This window comes from Anabrus simplex, chromosome 2 (genome assembly GCF_040414725.1).
Source record: "Anabrus simplex isolate iqAnaSimp1 chromosome 2, ASM4041472v1, whole genome shotgun sequence".
Taxonomy (NCBI): domain Eukaryota; kingdom Metazoa; phylum Arthropoda; class Insecta; order Orthoptera; family Tettigoniidae; genus Anabrus; species Anabrus simplex.
Genome location: NC_090266.1, coordinates 733075222 through 733102439, shown reverse-complemented (window position 1 = coordinate 733102439; position 27218 = coordinate 733075222). Strand labels below are relative to the sequence as shown.

General features: G+C 38.9%; 1 protein-coding gene across 1 annotated transcript in view; it reads right to left on the bottom strand.

Moving 5' to 3' along the window:
* LOC136864414 (transcription elongation factor SPT5) overlaps positions 1–27218 on the bottom strand; it is a 214654-nt gene that overhangs the window by 105317 nt on the left and 82119 nt on the right. Inside the window, exons 8-10 of the mRNA XM_067141381.2 lie at positions 7315–7549; positions 7148–7238; positions 2030–2154 (exon numbers count right to left, since the gene is read on the bottom strand). Of these exons, the coding sequence (XP_066997482.2) occupies positions 2030–2154; positions 7148–7238; positions 7315–7549 (451 nt within the window). The remainder of the gene's footprint in view (positions 1–2029; positions 2155–7147; positions 7239–7314; positions 7550–27218) is intronic.

Sequence of the window (27218 nt, the reverse complement as noted above, 5' to 3'; positions counted from 1 at the left end):
TACCAGTGTCACGGGTCACCTAACCACAAGAAAGACAAGAGTATACCTGAGTGAAAATCAATACAGTAGAACGTCGATAATTCGAAATCGGTTAATTCAAAATCCCGCCTAATTCGTAGAAGCTCTCGTTCCCACAAACATGAGATACAGTTTTGCAATGTTATTTAAATTGTTTAATTCTAAATACGGATAATTCGTAATTCGAAGTAAAATGTCGGCCCATTACCGAAATTCAGACTTTTAAATCGAAACTGCCTTTACATTTTAAAACAATAGTATGTTACAGAGTAATTTCACTCAAAATTTATCCGCATCATAATAGGACGCTGTTCCAGAACGTGGAGGGGTAGCTTTCCGCACTTACACTCACTTCGGTGGGTCTACAATGCGCTTTATGATTGCTAAGTTGAATGAAATCGGAATTCTTTTGTATTCAACCTTTTAAGGAACGCCGTAATATCACGCAACAGGCAGTGTGCGGAAAAACAGAATCCGCGAACACTGGCGATGTCGACAGTTGACGAAAAAACTGTGGCTCATATAACACATTCGTAGGCACCGAACAATATTGTCATTGCTGATGAAACTGCATTGCTTTATTTTAATGTGAGCCCAAACGGTCTTGTGGTTTTAAAGGAGGAAATGCCAGTCGGGGAATCGTACATGGGTGGAGGATGGGGTCATTGTAGTGCATTGTAATCCACATGGTAGCGAGAAACTTTATCCCCTCGTCATAGGAAAGTTCGATAAGCCACAATGTTTTAAGGACGTCGGGTACTTTCCGTGCCAGTACAGAGCATCTAAAAATGCATACAGTACAGAAACCCCCAAAAAATAATGCATTTGCACAGGGGAACCAGCATAATTTATCCTCGCATTTGAATTTTTTTCTTTCGTTGGGTGAGGTTATGTTTGTCAGTGATTTATCCAAGTGCATTATTTGAACATTGTAAATGCACCTTGTTGGATACATTTCGGAAATAGTTTTTTCCATGGCATTTGAAAGGTTTAAACTGTGAATCGAACTCCTTGCATGTATTAATGGGTCTTAGAATAATTTGTGACGCGGCAAGTGTTTACATTTCTGAAGTACGAGAGAAGTGCCATGGCGGGAAAACGTACAAGAATAGAGTCATAGGAAAGTTTGATTTTAAGGGCATCGGGTACTTTCTATGTAAATACAAGGCATCTAAAATGTATACAGTACAGTAATCCAATGAATAAAGCACTTGCACATGGGAGCCAGCATAGATTTCTCCTCGTCTTTGAATCGTGCTTTTTTTCTTTCTTTCGTTGGATATATTTTGGAAATAGTTCTTTTTTCATGGCATTTGAAAGGTATAAACTGTGAATCAAGGTTAACTGCATGCAGTAACGGGCCTTAGAATATTTTGTAACGCGGCAAGGGTTGGTACTTCTGAATTGCGAATTGGCGGTTAATTCAGAATCACGTAATTCGAAGTCCGATTTTTTAGTCCCAATGACTTTGAATTAACGAGGTTTTACTGTAAACATCATTATTTAGAAATTATCAGCAAAATGATCCGCACTGCCATACAGTTTGTATCTGCCAAGACACTAACTTCGCGGATATCCGCATCCGTGCAGGGCTCTACCTATCAGCACTCTCCTTAACTAACAACAAAGGAGCATCACCTTGTGCAGAGCCTCCATCTCCACTTTCTGCCGTTCCCGTCCTGGAGATGTACCAAATTCAGAACGGTACGTAAATCTGACAGAAACAGAAATCAACTTGAAGAAACAGGATTACAATAACGAGACAAGCATAGATGATCAAAAGATACCCTTCATCAACAATTTCTCTGACATGTTTCTAACACACATGAATTCATGATTAGACAACAGATCTTTCCTAATCTTGGATGTACATGATTTTTACTAAAACAGAAACTACGCTAAACACTCAAACTAAATGTCCTCAAATTGTATTTAATAAAAGTAAATTATCACTGTAACATTCTGAAATTCTTAGCTGTAATAAATATTTATTAACGAGAGAAAATCTTACCGTTTGTGATGTACGAAGTGCTCCTCTAGGTCTCGTGTAATCTATTCGAGGGAGTAGTTTCAAATGCACTTGGTTTTGAGCAAGATCAACATAGTCCACCTGAGCAATATCATCCTTATACAAGCCTGAAATAACAAAGGAAAACTATTACTTTCATTTCAAACTAAGAACATGATTTTACTGAACTTTATGAAGAGAACTTTTACATGCAGAAATACACATCAGCAACCGAAAATGCATTTGAAAAATTGTTTGTACTCATATAAGAAAGTTAATTAATGACGACAATTTTAAGCAGGGAGCACATTGCATCCGTCCCGCTCAGCTCAGTTCAGTTCAGTTCACCGCCTATCCGTTCGCATCAGTTCGTCTGCCACACATGCCTTCCACCTCTTTTGGAATATGTCAGTGAACCCGCCTTGGAACAGCGCCTGTAGTAGTGTCGAGCTGTTTGTCCGAAGACAGAGAAATTATAGACTGCGAAGAAGAAGAAGACAGAAAAGAGATTTTGTATACATTAAATACAAAAAGGGAACATTGTTGTGAATATTACCTTCACTTTCCGGACTTGCTACTTGATGAGCACAACTTCTTTAAATATTTCAGAATATTACTCTCTCAAGTTTTTGAGTTGCTAAGCATTCTACTTCAAAAAATCAAATTTTAGAAAACCAATTTCACCTTTTGAGCGACTAGCAGTAACAATGAAGTAACTATTGATTTCCTTTCATATTTTATTTAACAATACTACATGGTCAAAGTAATTAGAATTGTATAATACTACAAGTCAGTGTACAGTCTGTCATATTCCATCAGTAGAGTAGTTATTTTAGATTTAAATTAAATTTGTAGCAGAGGACTAAGATATCTCACTGTTTATTCCACGGTTTCATTAAAACTTTTTGCCAGCAATCCGCGGGCTTTCTCTCCACTTTTGCATATTTGTCAGTTAAAAAATTGTCCAACTCCTTGGCCACAGAGGTAAGTCTCTTTCTTTGCATAGAAACCGTGGTCAGACTTGCTGCCTCATTATCACTTCTTGCCGATTGACTTGATCTTCTCCTTGCCATATCATGATATCAGGATGTCATTTTACAACTTCAGTCAGCAGTTCTTCATTGATCATACTCATTGAACTCAAAACACTTCGCCAGAGGCTCGCAAGGTGAGGTCTACCTTCCGTCTTCCGTAAACTTTGCTTGTGAGGGCAAGCTCGACTGAACGGATGGTGGGGGAGAAATGCTGAAGCGTGCAGAACTGAAGCAGTAGGCAGCTGGACATTTGATTACACGTGAACCAAATTTCCAAGGTCAACTCAACTGAACGGACGCAGTGTGCTCCCTGCTTTATCCTGCATGTCTATGTGCACTTGGTGAAATATAGAATTTTGCATGCAAAATGTTGAAGCTCCAGTAATGTATCTTCAGCAAGGTACAGCAGCTACAAAATTTGTACAAACAAATGAAAATGTACAATGACCATTACTGAACAATACAGGGTGTAATAACAAGATACGACCAAGCTTTCAGGACAGATCCTCACACATAGACGAAGAAAATATGTTATAAAACGCTTTATTTCCATGTTAGAACTCATTTTCTACATCTCTATCTAATACATTAATCATGGAAAACACAAAGGAATAGAACGTACCAGCATACCACACGAAATTCTTCCTTGTATGAAATGTTCCAATGCCCTCCATTTAACAATTATGCAGGCATCAACCCACCATCAGCGCATCCGAGATTCAATGCACCACATACACTCAGAATTATACAAAGATAGGGGAGCACAAATACCAGGAGATGTATGTAAATGTTCAAACCATGAATGAATGTGTGAAACCATAAAAATGTTATATCCGTACACCCTGAATTATACAAATATGCATAACTGAGAAATGAATACATGTATAATTGTGCACACAGATAATCAGGAGCACTAATTCATAACAATGTGAATGAATGGCTTGGATGAGAAAATATATTGTAGAAATTGACTAATTTGCGATGAGGTTGGCGAACACTGCAGTGGAATAATAAAAGTCAACGATGCCCAGAGATTTACCCACATTGCATGTAGCTAGTGGTAATATTTACACGTGACAACCGCAGCACCCATAGTTCAAATACTGGTTCATAACTGTTTAGTTTTCCTTAGATTATTTTCAGTACTTCTGGTCTCAAAACCTGTACAATACAAACCTGTATGCTTTGGCTACAAAGGATGTTGACATAACTTCAGATTGGTATCTCATAGATTTTGATGTCTACCAAGAATCGAGAGTGCAGAATCAGTACAAAGAGCAATAGGGTTTGGGTGAAGGGTTCTCTAACAGTTTATTGAAAGTCTTCCTAAAGATAATTTTTTTTGCTATTTGTTTTATGTCGCACCGACACACATAGGTCTTATGGCGACTATGGGAGAGGAAAGGCTTAGGAATGGGAAGGAAGTGGCCGTGGCCTTAATTAAGGTACAGCCCCACCATTTGCCTGGTGTGAAAATGGGAAACCACGGAAAATCATCTTCAGGGCTGCCGACAGGGGGGTTCGAACCCACTATCTCCCAGATGCGAGCTCACAGCTGCGCGCTCCTAACCGCACGGCCAACTCGCCCGGTGAAGATGATTTTGGAGGCATCACAAGTCATCATTTGTTTGCAGACAACTAGGCTACTTCTTGTCACTGGAAGTAGTTGATAAAATTACTGAGCTTGGTATTGGTATAATAGGATCTGCTCAAAGCAAGAGAGTGGAGAATTGCCCCTAAAAAGTGTAATTTCAATTTAAAACAATCAAAGAGAACCATATGAAACAAAATCTGACAAAGAGGGTCAATACCATATTTGTTGTTGGCAAGACAGCTCTATTGTCATAACTGTGTCAAACTTTAATGTGTTCAGCCTGTGCAGGACTGATTGGATCAGATGATAGAAGAGCTGGTTTTCTGAGCCCAAGAGGCAGGTTTGATCCTGGCTTAATCTCATAATATCTGAAGGGCCTCCAATATGGTAGTATTGAAACAGAACTCCTGCAGGATAAAATTCCAGCACCTCAGTGTCTCTGAAAACAGTAAAGGGAGATACGGTAGTGGGACTTTAAACCAATAACATTATTCAGTATTGTTCAGCCTGTCTGCAATAAATAGAGATATTCCATATATATAATAGTTCCTCAGTCACAGGTAATTAAATTATACAATTTAAAACATGGGTGGAACTGATAGAATGGACCAGAATATGAGCTCCTACAGGCGAGCATTAGGTCTAAGAAATGGTGGTGAAGCCTATTCCTTTGTAGAGGATGGATGTTACAACTGAAAATTCGGGGATCCTATTTAGACAGTCTGACAATGAAGAAATGGATTTTGTTACAATCAGAGAAATTCTTGCAAGATATTTGTTACAAACATATAGAATCCTAAAATGTAACCCTGGCCCTAATGTCACTCCAATGCATACTAATATCCCCCAGGTAGAATAAAAGAACAAGGTGCACACTGTCATAACACTTGTTACCTTACATGAAAAATTCTTCTATCATTTTTTAACACAGAGTAGGATGCACTTGGTGGTGAGTTTATGCATCATGACCTATCATATAAGTCATACGAAGTATACAATAAAAATATTTTCATATACTATCGAGTTACTTAAACATATTTTCTTAGTTAACATCATTTTCCTTAAATATGAGTATTAATGGGTTAGGATAAAACCAAAGTTTAGGAAACCATAATTGTTACCAATGAGTTTTATTTCAGTTATGGCACCAACTGAATGTGAAACCAGAATCAACTCTAAGAGAAGCAAGTACAGTGAAACCTTTCCTTGCAGACATTCCCAAGATATGGACGCTCCGCAATTACAGACAGATTTATATGTTGCAACTGTAGTAATACAGAAATATGCACAAAATCAACTCTTTTTTTTTTATGGACACACTCATACACGGACTGCCATTTGAGAGTCCTGAAGCTTGCTCGATCTCTTGACTATAGACAGAGCTGGGATTTCAAGACCTCATACATTGTAAAGTGGGTTTAAAAACAGAAAAATATGTAGTGTATTGGTAAGAAGACAACAAGGGTTCCAGAAAGTAATGTACCAGCTAGCTCACCTACCTACTGTCGACCGAAGATTATGTGTACTCAAGTTTGAAGGTTGTTTATTAAATGACCAACAGGCCTACAAGAAATCCAATAACACCAATATTTTCCTAGTTTAATTTCACGTTAGGTCATGTACTGTAGGTTTGGAATTTTTAGTTTGTATTTTAATACTTTTCATTGCAGCTGGAATGCAAAAAAAATGCCCGTTTTTAAACGTGTATCAACCATGCATCAACATCAAGACATTGTTTCTCAAAAATCCATCATCTGATTAAATCCAAATTTTAACACAATATACCGAGTGAGGTGGGTGTGCAGATAGGGTTGCAAAGCTGTGAGCTAGCATTCGGGAGACAGTGGGTTTGAATCCTACCATTGGCAGCCCTTAAGATGGTTTTCCATGATTTTCCATTTTTATACCAGACTGTACCTTAATTATTAAGACCACTGCCACTACCTTCATAATCCTAGCCCTTTCCCATCCTTGCATCGCCGAAAACCTTCAATGTGTAAGTGCAACGTTAAACCATGTGCAAAAAAAATTAACACAATATACACTGGGATGTTTTATACAATGTTCATATATTTCATAATTGTATGTTTCCCAGAAGAAAGTTATCAACTTTGTATGGTAACTTTTTCTTAGCTCAGGACGACTGGAAAACTGTGTCCTTAGTCGCCTTGTGATCTTTATAATATCCAATGCCTGTGAATACGTAAACGGCTTCGCTTTTTTTAAATATCAGTTTGTATTTGTATTGGTTGGAATGATATGGATTAGTAGCTGGCCAGTGCAGGGTAAGTAATGCGATGTTGTAGCAATAGCACGGGAGACCGCTCCATGGTGTAGCTCGCTTGGAATTGAAAATTCTGATTAAACATTACATGTACACTCCCAGATGGGGAGAAATTGCTACGTCCCTTGGATGTCTGTAAATGAGAGGTTTCACTCAAATGAGGTCAATGAAATGTTCTTCCCCTCCCTTACGAAACAGGTGATACATACCACGTTTCAGCCTCACCCACTGCTTAGACTTCAGGCCGGTCTGCTCTTTCACCACTCTCAACACATCAGTCATCTCCTTGATGGGAACCATCTGCGACACACATCACAATGTTAACCACAAATTCATAGGTAATAACACAAACTACCTTATTCCCTTGTTTACAAACCTGTTGTGTCCACTGACCCATACGTAGGTTGCCAACATTTGCAATAGCAGATTTCACATGTGGTTGTTTGTAAGCTTCAATATAAATGTAGCCTTTCACACCTTCTGGTGCAACAACTGACTTAATCTGCAGAGGTTCATTTGTATACTGGAAAGCAATGAACTTGCGCATCAAAAGAAGTGCTGTACTCTTCTCCTCTCCAATCCGGCATTTCACCATCCATAGGTTGGGATCTCTGATTTAAACAAACAATTTAACTATCAACAGCAATTACAAAGGCAATATACTCAGTAAAATAAGTTCTAAAATTAAATTGTATAAAATCCAGGCTTCCTGAGTGAAATATACTCACTGTGCTCATAATTCAAGAACATTACTAGAAATTTGAGTTTTAAAGTAGAAAGGAGAGAAATATCAACCTTTAAAAATTTCCACTTATCAGATACTTATATTGAAGTTCTAAAAATTTCTAAACATAGTAGAGTCTCAATAATTAGAATCTGCATACTCCATAAGAAAAAAAATAAACACATGACCCTTGACTATCAAATGACAATCTATTCCCAGCACACCTTTGAATTCAGTTATGTCCTTACAACAAATGTCTGATAATTCATTAACCATGACTCCTTTTTCAATAATAATGAATTGTAGTCAAAGAAGTAAAGTACAATAGGTAGTTTAAAACACTGCATCATTCCTCCGAACCACTCCCCAGAATTTCAGTCAAATTCTGATTATTTGTAAAAGAAAATGTTTTTTGAATTCTGTTTTCTTGTTTTAGTCTACAGCATAGTTGGTTTGAAAGTGAAATCCATGTACAGTGTAGTCTGTGTATAGAGCAGGTGGCAGCTGGTGGTACCATAAAACTCAAAATTTGTAAACAAATCTTTCAAAAGTAGCAAGTACAGACAGTGCATATTTACCAACGTTATAAGTTCCATAAAATCAAATTATTTAACTGTGCTAATGTACAAGACTGTTCTTTTAATGAAGTATCACTCGAAACTAATTTAGAAATTGAGAAACTACATATTTACTTTATGCATTTTCCTTAGAATTCCAGTTTTAAGAAAATGACTGAACAAACTGAAGACATTTCAGAAAGAAAAAAAAAGTATTTGTTTCAAAACCTCAAATGACACCTTCAAAGGAACTACCAGTAATAAGAACGGTACTGAAAGTAACACGTGCATGCCTCACATAGGAATAAATAACCACAATTATTGCTAGCATATGGATGTGCACACACACACTTGGTCACAATTTCAGTTGTTACAAAACTGAAATTTAAAACTGGAAGGCTACTTTACACACACATATATAAATTTGGAAGGGATATCTGATGCACCCTATGCATTATTGATTAAACACAAAAATAATTTAGTGATGCTAATCGCCAATTTACATTAATGAATCAGCAAACTTCATTGTAAAAATCCCAGAATGTTACATTACTAACAGAGAAAGATTTATTTGCAACTAATACGAGTTTAAAAAAATAGTCGTTAGGCGTCTATTTTAACACAAGAGAACAAAGAATACCTTGTCATTAAAGGATGTTTAACAGCCAACAGATACAGTGACGAAATCACTACATTGATAACGCTGGATATTGTCTACAGCCATATGCTGTACTCTAAAGGTTGAAATATAAAGCAGTTTTGAATTTTGCTTGTTACATACATGCTGCACTCTAGTGGATGAAATTGAAGCATTGCATCACATAGGCACTGGCACTCCTTCAGCCCTTACAATCGTATACAAACCCACTCCAAACAGTCTTTTGTGCGTCTTACACTCAGAAGCTGTACCCATGATATTTGGTGTACAAATTCAGACAAGTGCCTCCAGAGCGCATGTTGGTTTGCACTCTTGTTCAAATGAAGGTAGAATAAGATATGCATACATACGTTTTCCGAAATTTACAATAAACTGTTCTTGAGAGGAAAAAAAATCTATATTTTCTTTATTACATTGTTGGTGCCATGGTATACTGCACTACCTGATAAGCCACCCCTGCTATGTGAAATTTTGCTTCCCTTTATGCATAATCCAGGGTTACCCACAGTCCCATCCTCTCAAACACAAGACTTTAATGTATTTAACCAACATTTGTTGACTATAAAGATAACCATTTAAAGCCAAAGAAAACCATTTTCCAACTATATGAAGCAATGTAACTGTACAAATGTATGAACCCCAAGATTTGACTAATATAAAAACTCCACGTTAATTGTGTAAAACCTGATATAATTTTATTAGGTTAATTTATCATATCAGATGATGACATTTAGAGTAAGGGATTTTGTATGAATATCAAAGAATTTTGTATAATATTGTAGAATATTTTATATTAGTGGAAGTCTGAAGGGATATTGCTCAAGATGTTGAAACTTGGAAAGTTCCAAGGTATATTTGACACAGCTGTGATTTTTTCATGTAGCATGTAATCATCTCCCATAGCATCAATGGAGGAAGTCCCAAGAGTGAGGTTACAGAAGTATATTCATCAATGCCTCCCCTGCGAACCATGTGACCTTGTCGCAGTGGGGAGGCTTGCGTGTCCCATTAAAGAAGATAGTCAAGCCACAAGTGCAACCATATCGGATAAGTATCTGTTGAGAGACCAGACTAACGAATGGTTCGTCGAGATGGGGGTAGCAGCCTTTTGGAAGTTGCAAGGGCGGCAGTCTAGATGATCAATATGGCCTTGTAATAATACTCAACATGGCTTAGCTGTGTTGATACTGCTACACGGCTGAAAGCAAGGGAAACTACAGCCGTAACTGATTCCCGAGGACACGCAGCTCTCTCTGTATGAATGATGTACTGATGATGGCTTCCTCCCGGGTAAAATATTCCGGAGGTAAACTAGTCCCCCATTCGGAACTCCGGGTGGGGACTACACAAGAGGGGGGCGATCATCAGAAAGATGGATACTGACATTCTGCGAGTCGGAGCGTGCAATGTTAGAAGTTTGAATTGTTGTGGTAGGTTAGAGAATCTGAAAAGGGAGATGGATAGACTAAAGTTAGATGTAGTTGGTATAAGTGAAGTACATTGGCAGAAAGAACTGGATTTTTGGTCAGGCAACTACCGAATTATCAACACAAAATCAAACAGGGGAAATGCAGGAGTTGGTTTAATAATGAATAAGAAAATAGGGCAGCGGGTAAGCTACTACGACCAGAATAGTGAACGAATTATTGTCATCAAGATAGACACCAAACCGATGATCACCACGATAGTGCAGGTAGTGCCTACTAGTTCAGCGGATGAGGAGGAAATCGAAAGAATATATGAAGAGATAGAAGATTTAATACAATATGTAAAAGTTGACGAGAATCTAATTGTGATGGGAGACTGGAATGCAGTGGTAGGCCAAGGAACAGAAGGTAATACAGTAGGAGAATTCGGATTGGGACAAAGGAACAAAAGAGGAAGTCGCCTGGTTGAATTCTGCACTGATCATAATTTAGTCATTGCCTATACTTGGTTCACCACAAACAACGGCTGTATACGTGGATGAGACCTGGAGACACGGGAAGGTATCAAATAGACTTAATTATGATTAGGAAGTGATTCAAAAACCAGGTGTTGGATTGCAAAACTTTCCCAGGAGCAGATGTGGACTCTGACCACAACTTGTTGGTCATGAAATGCCATCTGAAGTTGAAGAAATTGAAGAAAGGAAGGAATGCAATGAGATGGGATCTAGAGAAGTTGAAAGAAAAGAGTGTGAGGGATTGTTTCAAGGAACATGTTGCACTAGGACTAAATGAAAAGGCTGAAGGAAACACAATAGAGGAAGAGTGGACAGTCATGAAAAATGAAATCAGTAGGGCTGCTGAAGAAATGTTAGGAAGGAAGAAAAGATCAACTAAGAATCAATTGATAACTCAGGAGATATTAGACCTGATTGATGAACGACAAAAATACAAGAATGCTAGAAATGAACAGGGCAGAAAAGAATACAGGCAGTTAAAGAATGAAGTGGATAAAAAGTGCAAGGTAGCTAAGGAAGAATGGCTGAAGGAGATGTGCAAGGATGTCGAAGGTTGTATTGTCCTAGGAAAGGTAGATGCTGCATACAGGATAATAAAGGAAACCTATGGAAAAAGAAAATCTTGATGTATGAACATTAAGAGCTAAAATGAAAAGCCACTTCTAGGGAAAGAAGACAAAGCAGAAATATGGCAGGAACATTTCCAACAGTTGTATCAAGGTAAAGATGTAGATGATTTGGTTCTGGAACAAGAAGAGGGTGTTGATGCTGATGAAATGAGAGACCCAATTTTGAAGTCAGAGTTTGATAGAGCTGTGAGAGACCTAAAGAGCAACTAGGCACCTGGAATTGGTGACATTCCCTCTGAATTACTGACTGCCTTAGGAGAAACCAGCATGGCAAGGTTATTCCATTTAGTGCATAAAATGTATAAGACAGAATTGCCATCCAATTTACAGCAGAATGTTGTTATACCTATTCCCAAGAAAGCAAAATTTTAACATGTATTATTTACAGAAGAATGGAAAGACAAGTTGAAGCTGAGTTGGGAGAAGAAAGTGCAACGTAGCTAAGGAAGAATGGCTGAAGGAGAAGTGCAAGGATGTCAAAGGTTGTATGGTCCTAGGAAAGGTAGATGCTGCATTTCAGAAGAAATGTAGGAGCATGTGAAGCAATCCTGACTTTACGTCTGATCCTAGAGGATCGTATTAAGATGGACAAGCCCACGTACGTGGCGTTCGTAGATCTAGAAAAGACATTCAGTAATGTTGATTGGACCAAGCTATTTAAGATTCTGAAGGTGATGGGGATCAGATACCGAGAACGAATAATTATCTACAATCTGTATAAAAGTCAGTCTGCAGTCATAAGAATCGAGGGCTTTGAAAAAGAAGCAGTAATCCAGAAAGGAGTGAGGCAAGGCTGCAGTTTGTCCCACCTCCTTTTCAATATTTACATAGAACAGGGAAATCAAGACCTTGAGATTTGCCGATGAAATTGTTATTTTACCTGAGACTGCAGAAGATCTCGAGAAGCTGCTGGATGGTATGGATGAAGTCTTGGGTAAGGAGTACAAAATGAAAATAAATAAGTCCAAAACAAAAGTAATGGATTGCAGTCGAACGAAGGCAGGTGATGCAGGAAATATTAGATTAGGAAATTAAGTCTTAAAGTAAGTAGATGAATATTGTTGAGTAGTAAAATAACTAATGATGGCAGAAGTAAGGAGGATGTAAAATGCAGACTAACACAAGCATGGAAGAGCTTTCTTAAGAAAAGAAATTTGCTCACTTCAAACAGATATATATAGAAATTAGAAAGATATTTCTGAAGACTTTCATCTGGAGCATGGCATTGTATGGAAGTGAAACATGAACGATAACTAGCATGGAAAGAAAGAGAATAGAAGCTTTTGAAATGTGGTGTTACAGAAGAATGCTGAAGGTGAGATGGATAGATCGAATCACGAATGATGAGATACTGAATCGAATCGGTGAGAGGAGATTGATTTGACTAAATTTGATGAGAAGAAGAGATAGAATGATAGGACACATCTTAAGACACCCAGGACTTGTTCAGTTGGTTTTTGTAGGAAGTTTAGGGGGTAAGAACGGAAGGGGTTGACCAAGGTATGAATATGACAAGCAGATTAGAGCAGATGTAGGATGTAATAGTTACGTCGAAATGAACAGGTCAGCACAGGATAGGGTGGCATGGACAGCTGCATCAAACCAGTCTATACTGATGACTCAAACAACATTAATCTATGTGACAAATGAATAGCACCTTAGGCGCTGGATGTTAGGATATTTGAACCTGACACTCTACATCATGGATTATAAGATGCCGGTAGTTCTGGAAGGTAGTGAAGCTGTGCGTTGGCCGACCGCACACATTGTGTGCTTGCTTTATAAGGGCTGGCATCATGGCGACACAAACATTCCATTCCCTTACTATTCTCACTCTGATTCTGATTGTGATACTGTGACTCTGAAGGTTAATCAGAGTGTGTTTATTGTGATGGTTGTTCTAATTAAACTCTGATTCTTATTATGGACAGAGAACACTGTCTACAGTGACTTGTATGTGTGATTTGTTTGCCACTACATTATTATCAGTTCGGTGATGACGGCTATAAAATTTCAATTTCTACATTCTTGTGAATACTGTATTTTGTCTCATAAACTTCACAAATGTGTTCTCATGTATTGGCAATGTTTGTTAATCATTGCTTGGAATGAGTTAAGTGAGTGTGAGGCAGCCGATGTCTATACTGTATATAAAAATAGTTCTGATATTTTGTGTCATAACCTCAACCAAGCGATATTTTTTCGGATCCGCCGAGAAAACTTAAACCAGCTCTCCAAATGCAAGAATAACTGTGAGGGCCGGGAGCGGGAAAAGTGTTGCATAAACAGAGTTAAGGATGCACTTGGTAAATAAGTACATCCAAAAAGTAAGACAGGCGGTGGCACCTCAATCTTCTATTACAACAATACTATTTATACTACGGTGAAGTTCTGACTCGCAAGTTATTATAGTAGTCTGAACTCTTTGATATGAAGAAAGAACGAAAAGTGCTGACGAATAGTAGGTGTTATTTTCTTTGTAGTGTGTTTGTCTTCAGCTTAAAAATATTGTTATTCTTTAACATATTAATATGATGGTTGGTTCAAATGTGTTCGTATTGAGAGCAATGTTGTGGAAGTCTCACAGAGTGTATAATTTATGTACAAAGGGCACTAGGAAAGTTTTGAAATACGAAAAAACGGTTGGCTGGATACCCCTGTTATGGTGAGGGATGAAAAGAGGAGTGAAAACCAGTCTAGAAGACAGCAAGGCGCGACCTTCACACCAGTTATTACCAAGCAGTTTGCACTGAAAGCAAGTTAAGATGTCAGTGTGGTTTAAAGGTGAATATCGCCTAATTATCCGCTAGAACTTTGTTTGTGGAATAACTGTTGACCAGTGCCTGGAGGAAATGACTCCTGTGCTGGGGAAAGACTGTCCACATCGGACAATAATTTTCCACTGGTACAAAGAGTTCCAGAGGAAAAATGTTGGGGTTGAAGACTATCCTCATTCTGGGCGATCGTCTGAATCAGTGACTGAGGAAAACATTGCAGGTGTGAGGAAAATGTTGCAGCAAGAGAGGCGGTTGACATATCAGCAGGTAGAAGAGACCCTCCACATCCCTGCACCAGCTATTCATTCAATTCTTCACGACCATCTCCATGTTAGAAAGGTTTGTTCCCTTTGGGTGCCCCATTCACTTTCAAAGGAACAAAGGGCACATCGAGTGAAATAGAGCCGAAAAATGCTATAACAGTTTGAAAATGGGACTTTGCGTAACGTCAACAGCATCGTTTCAGGTAACGAAACTTGGCTTTATTATTACGATGTCCCAACAAAATCCCAGAACAAGGTGCGGCTGTTTGAAGATGAGGGTACTCCTGTGACTGTGCGAAAGTCAAGGTCAGTGAAGTAAAGGATGATTGCAGTATTCTTCACTAAACGGGGCATCCTGACTCAGGTTGTGCTAGAAACACAAAGGACAGTTACTGCGAAGTGGTACAGTGAAACTTGTCTGCCTCAGGTCATCCAGGCTCTCAAGCAGCTCCGTCCAAGGTCACGGCTCAACACTTGGCTCTTGCATCACGACAATGTTACAGCACATCCTGCTAATGTAACAATGGATTTTCTTGCCAGATCAAGGTTGACTGTGCTTGATCACTCTCCATACAGTCCTGATCTTGCCCCATGTGACTTCACACTCTTCCCAGAAAAATTCTAAATTCCCATGGAGGGAATTAGATATTTTTCACCAATAGAGCAAATGCCTGAAAAGCCTTACATCTGATATGTTTTTAACAACTCTTCCCAGAAGTGAAGATGAAGCTGAAAGGGCGGCGTTTTGCATCCAACGAGGAGCTTCTGGCAGCATGGGATCAAGAGTGTGAAAATGTAACCGAAGAAAAGTGGCAGAGCTGGTTCAGTGACTGGTTTCGACGTATGGAGAAGTGTATTGAGTGTGGTGGAAATTATTTTGAAAAAGTCTAAAGCGTTCACTCACATTGCAAAACTTTCCTAGTGCCCTTTGTACAGTGCTACATTTAAGTTGTGTGTATGTGTTATTGGGGGAAGTTAATGATGAACCAAAGCTCTATTTTTTTAATTTTTTTTATTTTTTCGTACAGTAAATCAAATTATGTATCAGTTTACAGCTTCTTTCATATGGAGTCATACTTTGTAAATTATGCGCACAATCGAACGCCCTGTGGTATTGGAAGAAGATTTTCATGCTCAATTTAATTGATGTTAATTTCCTGCAATTTCATTACAGCGGTGTCCAAATTTATTTTTAAAGCTATTTGCATGCATAATTTAAGCAAATGGAGGGGAAAACCCTTTTTCTCAGGATAAAATAAATTTAGTTTCATGTGGTTTCTTGTGAACATTTCAAGAAGTCATAATCTGCACCACAACAGTGGAGCACTTTTTGTTAAAATTACAACAGTGATGCAGCGGTTGGGCAAATGATGTTAGTGGGTTGTTGTCGAGTTGCAATTTTCACAAGCGTGTGATGACTCCTATTAGGTGAGTTACAACAACTACATCTTTTCTAAATTCACCTCTTTTATTGTACTTCAAATTTCCTTCAGCATATGCCAAAATAACTCAATATTCAATATCCTTTGTCTGTAATGTTGAGTTCAGTATTTAGTTCAAATCTACAATCATAACCTGCATGTTTCATTACAGATGATCTTGGAACTAATCCTTAAATGAGTATGAACTTATTTTAGAACACAATCACAAGCTTACAGGTGTGGTTATTAATGAAATAGCCATACACATTCTTAAATGAATCTAAATGTTACAGAACCTGCATGACACTCTATATACGTACCCAAAGAGGAACCAGAGAACCTCCATTTTCTGATGAATCCAACCAAGCATTCATCTTGTGTGTGGTTTTGGTAGACACTTCCATTACCTAAACCCCATGGTGATACAGCCCTGATGGGCCTTGGCCTACCGAGTGACCACTGCCCAGCCCAAAGTTTAAGAGGTGACGCAGTTAGCATGACGAATCCCCTTGGCAGTCGTTCTTGGTTTTCTAGATCGGTGTCACGATTTCACCATCACATAGTTCTTCAATTGTACTCACACAGGCTGAGTGGACCTCGAACCAATCCTCATGTCCAGGTAAAAATTCTTGAATTGGCCAGGAATCGAACCCGGGACATCCGGGTGAGAGACAGGCATACCACCCCTAGACCCTGGGGCTAGCTGACACGTATGTTTAACAAATAAAATATACAGCATTTATCTCCTGAGGTCTGTAATTACATACTGTCCTCATGAACTTAATTCGTAAAATATATGATATTCTTTCGCTTCATGAAAAATTTTCAACTGATTTTAACTGTGTTTACATAGAAGGCACTAGCATTCTTTTGTTTACTTTCATTGTAAGTTCCTTTTATGGAGGAAATTTTTTCCTACACAAAATCTCTCTCTCAGAATATCATCTAGTCTACTCTTTTATTTATGTTTCCTTGGTTTCTACACAAATTATTGTGTTTGCAAACATCTAAAACATCAGCAAGGTCTCTCACCTTCGAAAAATTAATGTTTGCCGACTCCAATTCAGAAAATTTATTAAAAACCAATGGTGTGTTTCTTCATGCCTTCACTTGCAGGAATTCTATTTCGGACTTCTCTTAGTTATGAACTGATACATGATGAGGTTAAGAGAAAATGAAATTAGAAAAAGGGTAGCAGTTCATTTTAAAACAACAGATAATTATTTTTACTATATTCCAAGGCCTCAAATTGAAACAATACACAATTGTCTGTCACTTTGGGCTGTCAACACTTCCTTACAAAAATTTCCTGCATTTATACATTTCCTAAGTCCATCACCAAATTTGTCTGTTTGTGTTAATATTCTCTTTGCATTTGAGGAGATGAATGAGAGACCCATGCCAACCATTTTACCAAAAATTGACTTATAGGTACTTCCATGTTCCTTACATATGTATCTCAGTATGTCCACAATCCACTTTCACCATTTCTTTCCCTATAATTTTTCAAAGGATAGTTTTGAAAATTCTTAACATTGATTTATTGGTTTGAGACAGGGATTTATGCTGGTCGGAATCTAGCTGCTGTTCGTAGCAGAAACCAGTGCTTGGAAGCTTGGACAATAGTATGTGAGTTTTCAGTCAATGGCAGTTGATTTGACCATAGTGGATGGTGGAAATGAGTTAGCTGAACGCAGTTGCAAAAAAAAGCTTGTAAGAAATTACAATAATTGAACGATAAAAGGGGTCAAAGTTTATACGAATTTTAGTTTAGTATACTTTACTTGCAAGTTGCTGTAAAATAACTTGCAAGTAAAGTATTCTAAAGTGACAAAAGAAATAAAACAGTCCCCAGAAAGCTGCAGGGAAGTGGCTGTGATTGCAGTGCAGTGATTGCACTCACTGAGAGTTTGTAAGAAAAAAAAAAATAGTGAATTCTATAGATGCAGTGACTATAATAAAAAAAATGCATGTCTATTATTCAAAATCACAAGTTACCACCAATGCAATAAAATATAGGTATGTGAAGAAGAGAATTACAAGTGAATTGAGCAGAAATTTTTTTTCACATACAGTGTTAAGACTCATAGGGACAGCTTATTAGAGTCTGCAGTAAAGCACTGTGATCTCTGTATCTACCAGAAAAGATCCTCAAATGCTGAAGGAGGTATGAAAATAAAATCAGGAACAAAGCCCCAGAATAAGAAAACAACACTAAAGAAATGTTTGCAGCAGAAAGTGAGTCAGATACAAGTACAACACCAGTGTAAGCAAAAACAAACAGACGACAAAAAGAGTAATAGGATACATAAGGGAAGAAATTTATGATCAGTAAAGTAAGTCCGTCCGTCCGTCCATCCCTCCGTCAGTCAGTCAGTCCGTCCATCCACCCGTGAGCCACGTTTACACAATCTACTTGCCCTTCTATCACGCAGACTAATGCCCTTCTGTTTGTTTCTCACCAAAAATCCTGGAGTCCTTAACTTCACCTTACTCGCTCTTCCACCAAGATGTTCCATGGTTTGGCCAGTGGCTTCTGGTTGCAACCCTCATTCCTGCAATCTTTTTCCTGAAAGTTGTTGTTCTGTTCTGTACCTCTTCCTCCTTGACACCTACTTCTGCTAGGTCCTTGTGCAACTGTGTAAGCCAACCAGGCTGTTTCTTCCCTTTTTCCTGTAGAAGGAGTAGTCTGTAGGCAAAACTCTTTTAATTCATAATTTTAGTATGTCCATAAAAGGTCAGTTCCCTTTTACTCACAGTCATTTTTTCTATGGTTTAGAGAGTTATTGATTTGATCTCAACTGGAAAGTATGTTGGTCCTTTTGTGACTTTTGGGCCGAAGATTTTTCAAAGAAATCTTTTCTCTTTTTTCAAGGACTGAGGTAGATACCCTCATCAGTGTTTACCCTCCATAAAGGCGTTTCAATGTTGCACTTAAGCAGCCTGATACTGATACATGTAAAGTTTATGATCAGTAGCTTTCAAAGGAAGAAGACATAGTTTGATTGCAGATAAGAATACATTAATCAGCCAGAACATTATGACCATCTACCTAATAGCTGGTATGTCCACCTTTGGCATGGATAACAGTTTGGCATGGAAGCAATGAGGCCTTGGTAGGTTGGGAGTTGGCATCACATCTGCACACACAAGTCACCTAATTTCCGTAAATTCCGTGGAGCTCTGACAAAACGTTCAATCACATCCCAGAAGTGTTCAATCGGGTAAAGATCTGTAGGCCAGCACATCAATTGCAACTCGCCACCATGTTCCTCAAATCACTCCATCACACTCCTGGCCTTGTGAAATGGCTTATTATCTTGTTGAAAAATGCCACTGCCATTGGGAAACATGATCATCATAATGGCACGTGGTCTGCAACCAGTGTACAATACTTCTCGGCTGTCATGGTGCCTTGCACGAGCTCTACTGGATCCATGGATGCCCAGGTGAATGTTCCCTAGAGCATGATTGAGCCGCCACCAGCATGTCTCCATCCCACAGTACAGGTGTCAAGGAGCTGTTCCCCTGGAAGACGACGGATTTGCACCCTTCCATCGGCACGATAAAGAAGGTATCATGATTCATCAGACCATGCAACGTTCTGCCACTGCGCCAATGTCCAGTGATGATGGTTACGTCCCCATTTCAGTCGTAGTTGCCGATCTCGTAGTGTTAACATTGGCACATCCACGGATCGTCGCCTGCAGAGGTCCATCCTGAGGAGTGTTCGGAGCACTGTGTGTTCAGACACACTTGTACTCTTCCCACCATGAGGGAAAGTCTGATGTTAGTCCTGCCACAGTTAGCCGCCTGGCCTGTTTTACCAGTCTGCGGAGCCTACAATGTCCGACATCTGTAACGAGGGGTGACCACCCGACCCAGACATTCGGACGTGGTTTCACCTTCGTTTCGCCACTTGTTAAGACATTCATCACAGCACTCCACAAACACTTGATAAGTCGTGCAATTTCCGAAATGCTCATGCCGTGCCCCTGGGCCATCACAATCTGCCCTCGGTCAAACTCAGGTAGATCGCGTGCCTTCCCCCATTCTACACACGGCCAGCATGCTCACTGATACTACATGCACCGTGCATGTGTCTGACTAGCAGTCATTCCTAGTCAGGTGACACTGTTATCGCCTGGACAGGTTTATATCGATAGTAGGTAGATGGTCATAATGTTCTGGCTGATCAGTGTTCATCACGCACAGGCGACAGTAGCATATAGTCTTCTTTTCAAGTTCTGAAAAAAATGCTTGTATGAAAGATGTGACTACTACTTGATCACTTAAGACTTACAAAAAACTTTGTCAACACCCAAAATACCGACTGATGTCGTGTTTCACCTAAAACAGCTATAGGTGTACAATTTGGGCATTCACATCTGTAATTTTTAAAAATGCAGTAAAATTTATGTGGTTACAGAATATTGCCTCATGGAGAGCTTCAGATGTTGCTTCATGTCTTTTTGAAATATTGAACAAAGCAGAAAATACATTAAACAAACAGAAATCATGATTTTGTGTTGTCTCCTGCTCTGCAAAGAACGAAAACAATATATTGTATGTTATGATGTATCATGCTCTAATGATGCAGGGAATGTTTGATTCGATTCAACACTATTATCCTGTTCCTAAAATACTTGTCTGCCTTCCAATAGTGATTTTGATGTGATACAGAAGAGAATATTCACACCAGAATATTGGTAACATCAGGTAGAAAGTGCAAGTGTGAATATTTCATTTCAGGTGGTAAGGATGATGATGAAAGGTTTCTTAAATTTCCATGATGCAGCAGCACAGATCATGAGAAATGAGAAAGGCATTTTGGGTATGAAAATTTAGCTACAAATGATACCTGTTTTGATGATTGAGGGAAATAGAAACAAGGATTACTACGGTATAAAACTAGCGCGCCTGGTGGCCATGATCGTTACGGTGTCAAGTCTACATGGTCTGACACCATGGTTAACCGGTTTGAGAACCGTTGGTCAAAAAATTGCACCATCAGAATGCTGGCTGGCAGGGTTGGAGAGGAGGTGCTACACAATTTCTAATCACTTGACTGCGTGCCAAAGGGCTGGATTCAATTCCAAACCTCTCCACAGTGCTCATATGGAGTGAGGACACGACGCTATTAATTGTAATTCGTCCAACGGATGTAGATGAAAAGTCTTGAGCAGACCCCTTGGTGCTATTTGACACAAGTAGGCTATGTGCCAGCACCGGGCTTCACTGTCTCCCTCCCTACTATCATATGTGACCCTCTACAGGAAGCCATACCTGAAGTCAGAAAATCACATTTTTTATTTATTTTATATTTTGACAGTAGATAAATTTGTGATCATTTTCGTGAAAGCCAGAAGTCTCTATCTTTAAAAAAAAAAATCACTTTATGTAACATTGAAGTTGTACGCCGGAATTTATTGAATTTCGAGAAAATCGATTGGAAAATGGTGTATAGTGCTCCGGTAGTATATTAAGGATTTAAGACAATTTGACTGTTTGACTGGATAAAGGAATATCAGCTTTGCATATTGCATTTACATAGATATTTAGGGGTTCTATTCTCCGGATATTAAAAATGTTAATATGTTCAAAATTTTTAAAATATGAAAAAAAGGAATTTTTAGTCTTGCGGCATTCATATATGCAAAAGTTCTGTCATAAGATATACAAACAAGATAAGGACACAATAATAATAATAATAATAATAATAATAATAATAATAATAATAATAATAATAATAATAATAAAAACAACAATCATAATATTACATACTATCCACTTCATTCCGTATCGATATTGTAATCAAGATAACAATTAAGCAAAAGGTTCCACCTGATCGATACTTTTTTATTATATAGCCTTTGGCTCAATTTATGTCATTAAAAACTTACAGAACATGTTTCGATTGCTTAGCAATCGTCATTAGCTGTTTTGCTTAAAGCTTAGGTGAAAAAAGCATAAATCATTTCATAATTAAAATTAAAATGTGTTAGTAAGGGACGTTTAAGTGGTGAGAGAAGATGAATGGGGGGGGGGGGGGGGTTGTGTTTGTTAGTTAAGATTAAAATTCTACAAATTAAAAACTATTCTAAACTAAAACATCTTTGATTTAATTCGTTGTCACTTGCACTGGTTCATTATTAAGTTCGACAGTTTTCCGTTAATGCTCTTGCACACTTGTCTTGATGGTATAGTGTTCCTTCTTTTTCTAGACCTTTCTTACTGTCCGGTGGAGAAGATTATGTAGATTGTTGGTCGAATTGTTCAGTTTTCATTTAGTTGGATAGTTTGGAGTATGATCCCTATCCAATTATTCGTTGTACGAATTTTATTCGGAATCATTAAGTCGGGAAGTTTGGTGTACTACCCCTGTCCAATTCGTTCTTGTTCCAATGTTTACGTGTTTGTATTTGTCTCTGCCATCCTCGACCTTGTGTAGTAGCTGTGCAATGAGGACCTTTTTCTTTTTCTATTGAAGAAAGTTTCTGTTTTTTCTATATAATCACTTTTATTTAAAATAACTATGGTATCTCCTTTGTCTGCTTTAGTTACGATTCCTTCACTTTGATTTTGCGTTGCAGTTCCTTATTTACTCTGGCATTTCCCTGGTATTTCTTTAAACCGTTTATAAGGGAAGGGATTTTTTCTTTATTTCGTATCTCATGTCATTCTGTACCTCGACTGGAAGGGTTTGTATTGCTGTTTCGGTTTCAGCCAAAGTAAGGGTTAATTCCTTACTTTTATTTAGAGTGTGCCAGTTATGATTCGGGCCCTTACCTAGAATTTGCAATTCTTGTACCGTGAAAACTGTTTTTGAAAGGTCCTCGTCACACAGCTACTACACAAGGTCGAGGACGGCAGAGACAAATACAAACACGTAAACATTGGAACAAGAATGAATTGGACAGGGGTAGTACACCAAACTTCCCGACTTAATGATTCCGAATAAAATTCGTACTAATACCAATATAATGGTCCGTTATTGGACATTATAAATTTTCCAGCTAACTCATTCTTGGTTGCCTGCGTTTCGCCCTCGTGTGCTAAGCTAGGCTCGTCAGTTGGGACATAGCACACCACCCAAGACGCAAGGCTAGTGCATACTGTGGAGGCCACTGCATAGGCTATTTGAAGCCACCAGCAGTGCCAATGCACTATGAGAGCTATGTCTCATTTACAAAAATAGATGCCTGCCTGGCCATCAAATGATGTAGATGTTGATTCCCATAGGGAACCTAAAATATTTGTCCTGAATGAGTAAATTTATAATACCAATATAATGGTCCGTTATTGGACCCAACTGACGAGCCTAGCTTAGCACACGAGGGCGAAACGCAGGCAACCAAGAATGAGTTAGCTGGAAAATTTATAATGTCCAATAACGGATCATTATATTGGTATTATAAATTCACTCATTCAGGACAAATATTGTAGGTTCCCTATGGGAATCAACATCTACATCATTTGATGGCCAGGCAGGCATCTATTTTTGGAAATGAGACATAGCTCTCATAGTGCACTGGCACTGCTGGTGGCTTCAAATAGCCTATGCAGTGGCCTCCACAGTATGCACTAGCCTTGCGTCTTGGGTGGTGTGCTAAGTCCCAACTGACGAGCCTAGCTTAGCACACGAGGGCGAAACGCAGGCAACCAAGAATGAGTTAGCTGGAAAATTTATAAAGTCCAATAACGGACCATTATATTGGTATTATAAATTTACTCATTCAGGACAAATATTTTAGGTTCCCTATGGGAATCAACATCTACATCATTTGATGGCCAGGCAGGCATCTATTTTTGGAACTGAGACATAGCTCTCATAGTGCATTGGCACTGCTGGTGGCTTCAAATAGCCTATGCAGTGGCCTCCACAGTATGCACTAGCCTTGCGTCTTGGGTGGTGTGCTAAGTCCCAACTGACGAGCCTAGCTTAGCACACGAGGGCGAAACGCAGGCAACCAAGAATGAGTTAGCTGGAAAATTTATAATGTCCAATAACGGACCATTATATTGGTATTATAAATTTACTCATTCAGGACAAATATTTTAGGTTCCCTATGGGAATCAACATCTACATCATTTGATGGCCAGGCAGGCATCTATTTTTGGAAATGAGACATAGCTCTCATAGTGCACTGGCACTGCTGGTGACTTCAAATAGCCTATGCAGTGGCCTCCACAGTATACACTAGCCTTGCGTCTTGGGTGGTGTGCTAAGTCCCAACTGACGAGCCTAGCTTAGCACACGAGGGCGAAACGCAGGCAACCAAGAATGAGTTAGCTGAAAAATTTATAATGTCCAATATCGGACCATTATATTGGTATTATAAATTTACTCATTCAGGACAAATATTTTAGGTTCCCTATGGGAATCAACATCTACATCATTTGATGGCCAGGCAGGCATCTATTTTTGTAAATGAGACATAGCTCTCATAGTGCATTGGCACTGCTGGTGGCTTCAAATAGCCTATGCAGTGGCCTCCACAGTATGCACTAGCCTTGCGTCTTGGGTGGTGTGCTAAGTCCCAACTGACGAGCCTAGCTTAGCACACGAGGGCGAAACGCAGGCAACCAAGAATGAGTTAGCTGGAAAATTTATAAAGTCCAATAACGGACCATTATATTGGTATTATAAATTTACTCATTCAGGACAAATATTTTAGGTTCCCTATGGGAATCAACATCTACATCATTTGATGGCCAGGCAGGCATCTATTTTTGGAACTGAGACATAGCTCTCATAGTGCATTGGCACTGCTGGTGGCTTCAAATAGCCTATGCAGTGGCCTCCACAGTATGCACTAGCCTTGCGTCTTGGGTGGTGTGCTAAGTCCCAACTGACGAGCCTAGCTTAGCACACGAGGGCGAAACGCAGGCAACCAAGAATGAGTTAGCTGGAAAATTTATAATGTCCAATAACGGACCATTATATTGGTATTATAAATTTACTCATTCAGGACAAATATTTTAGGTTCCCTATGGGAATCAACATCTACATCATTTGATGGCCAGGCAGGCATCTATTTTTGGAAATGAGACATAGCTCTCATAGTGCACTGGCACTGCTGGTGACTTCAAATAGCCTATGCAGTGGCCTCCACAGTATACACTAGCCTTGCGTCTTGGGTGGTGTGCTAAGTCCCAACTGACGAGCCTAGCTTAGCACACGAGGGCGAAACGCAGGCAACCAAGAATGAGTTAGCTGAAAAATTTATAATGTCCAATATCGGACCATTATATTGGTATTATAAATTTACTCATTCAGGACAAATATTTTAGGTTCCCTATGGGAATCAACATCTACATCATTTGATGGCCAGGCAGGCATCTATTTTTGTAAATGAGACATAGCTCTCATAGTGCATTGGCACTGCTGGTGGCTTCAAATAGCCTATGCAGTGGCCTCCACAGTATGCACTAGCCTTGCGTCTTGGGTGGTGTGCTAAGTCCCAACTGACGAGCCTAGCTTAGCACACGAGGGCGAAACGCAGGCAACCAAGAATGAGTTAGCTGGAAAATTTATAATGTCCAATAACGGACCATTATATTGGTATTATAAATTTACTCATTCAGGACAAATATTTTAGGTTCCCTATGGGAATCAACATCTACATCATTTGATGGCCAGGCAGGCATCTATTTTTGGAAATGAGACATAGCTCTCATAGTGCATTGGCACTGCTGGTGGCTTCAAATAGCCTATGCAGTGGCCTCCACAGTATGCACTAGCCTTGCGTCTTGGGTGGTGTGCTAAGTCCCAACTGACGAGCCTAGCTTAGCACACGAGGGCGAAACGCAGGCAACCAAGAATGAGTTAGCTGGAAAATTTATAATGTCCAATAACGGACCATTATATTGGTATTATAAATTTACTCATTCAGGACAAATATTTTAGGTTCCCTATGGGAATCAACATCTACATCATTTGATGGCCAGGCAGGCATCTATTTTTGGAAATGAGACATAGCTCTCACAGTGCATTGGCACTGCTGGTGGCTTCAAATAGCCTATGCAGTGGCCTCCACAGTATGCACTAGCCTTGCGTCTTGGGTGGTGTGCTAAGTCCCAACTGACGAGCCTAGCTTAGCACACGAGGGCGAAACGCAGGCAACCAAGAATGAGTTAGCTGGAAAATTTATAATGTCCAATAACGGACCATTATATTGGTATTAGTACGAATTTTATTCGGAATCATTAAGTCGGGAAGTTTGGTGTACTACCCCTGTCCAATTCATTCTTTTTCCAATGTTTACGTGTTTGTATTTGTCTCTGCCGTCCTCGACCTTGTGTAGTAGCTGTGTGACGAGGACCTTTCAAAAACAGTTTTCACGGTACAAGAATTGCAAATACTAGGTAAGGGCCCGAATCATAACTGGCACACTCTAAATAAAAGTAAGGAATTAACCCTTACTTTGGCTGAAACCGAAACAGCAATACAAACCCTTCCAGTCGAGGTACAGAATGACATGAGATACGAAATAAAGAAAAAAATCCCTTCCCTTATAAACGGTTTAAAGAAATACCAGGGAAATGCCAGAGTAAATAAGGAACTGCAACGCAAAATCAAAGTGAAGGAATCGTAACTAAAGCAAAGGAGATACCATAGTTATTTTAAATAAAAGTGATTATATAGAAAAAACAGAAACTTTCTTCAATAGAAAAAGAAAAAGGTCCTCATTGCACAGCTACTACACAAGGTCGAGGATGGCAGAGACAAATACAAACACGTAAACACTGGAACAAGAACGAATTGGACAGGGGTAGTACACCAAACTTCCCGACTTAATGATTCCGAATAAAATTCGTACAACGAATAATTGGATAGGGATCATACTCCAAACTATCCAACTAAATGAAAACTGAACAATTCGACCAACAATCTACATAATCTTCTCCACCGGACAGTAAGAAAGGTCTAGAAAAAGAAGGAACACTATACCATCAAGACAAGTGTGCAAGAGCATTAACGGAAAACTGTCGAACTTAATAATGAACCAGTGCAAGTGACAACGAATTAAATCAAAGATGTTTTAGTTTAGAATAGTTTTTAATTTGTAGAATTTTAATCTTAACTAACAAACACAACCCCCCCCCCCCCCCAATTCATCTTCCCTCACCACTTAAACGTCCCTTACTAACACATTTTAATTTTAATTATGAAATGATTTATGCTTTTTTCACCTAAGCTTTAAGCGAAACAGCTGATGATGATTGCTAAACAATTGAAACATGTTCTGTAAGTTTTTAATGACATAAATTTAGCCGAAGGCTAAATAATAAAAAAGTATTGA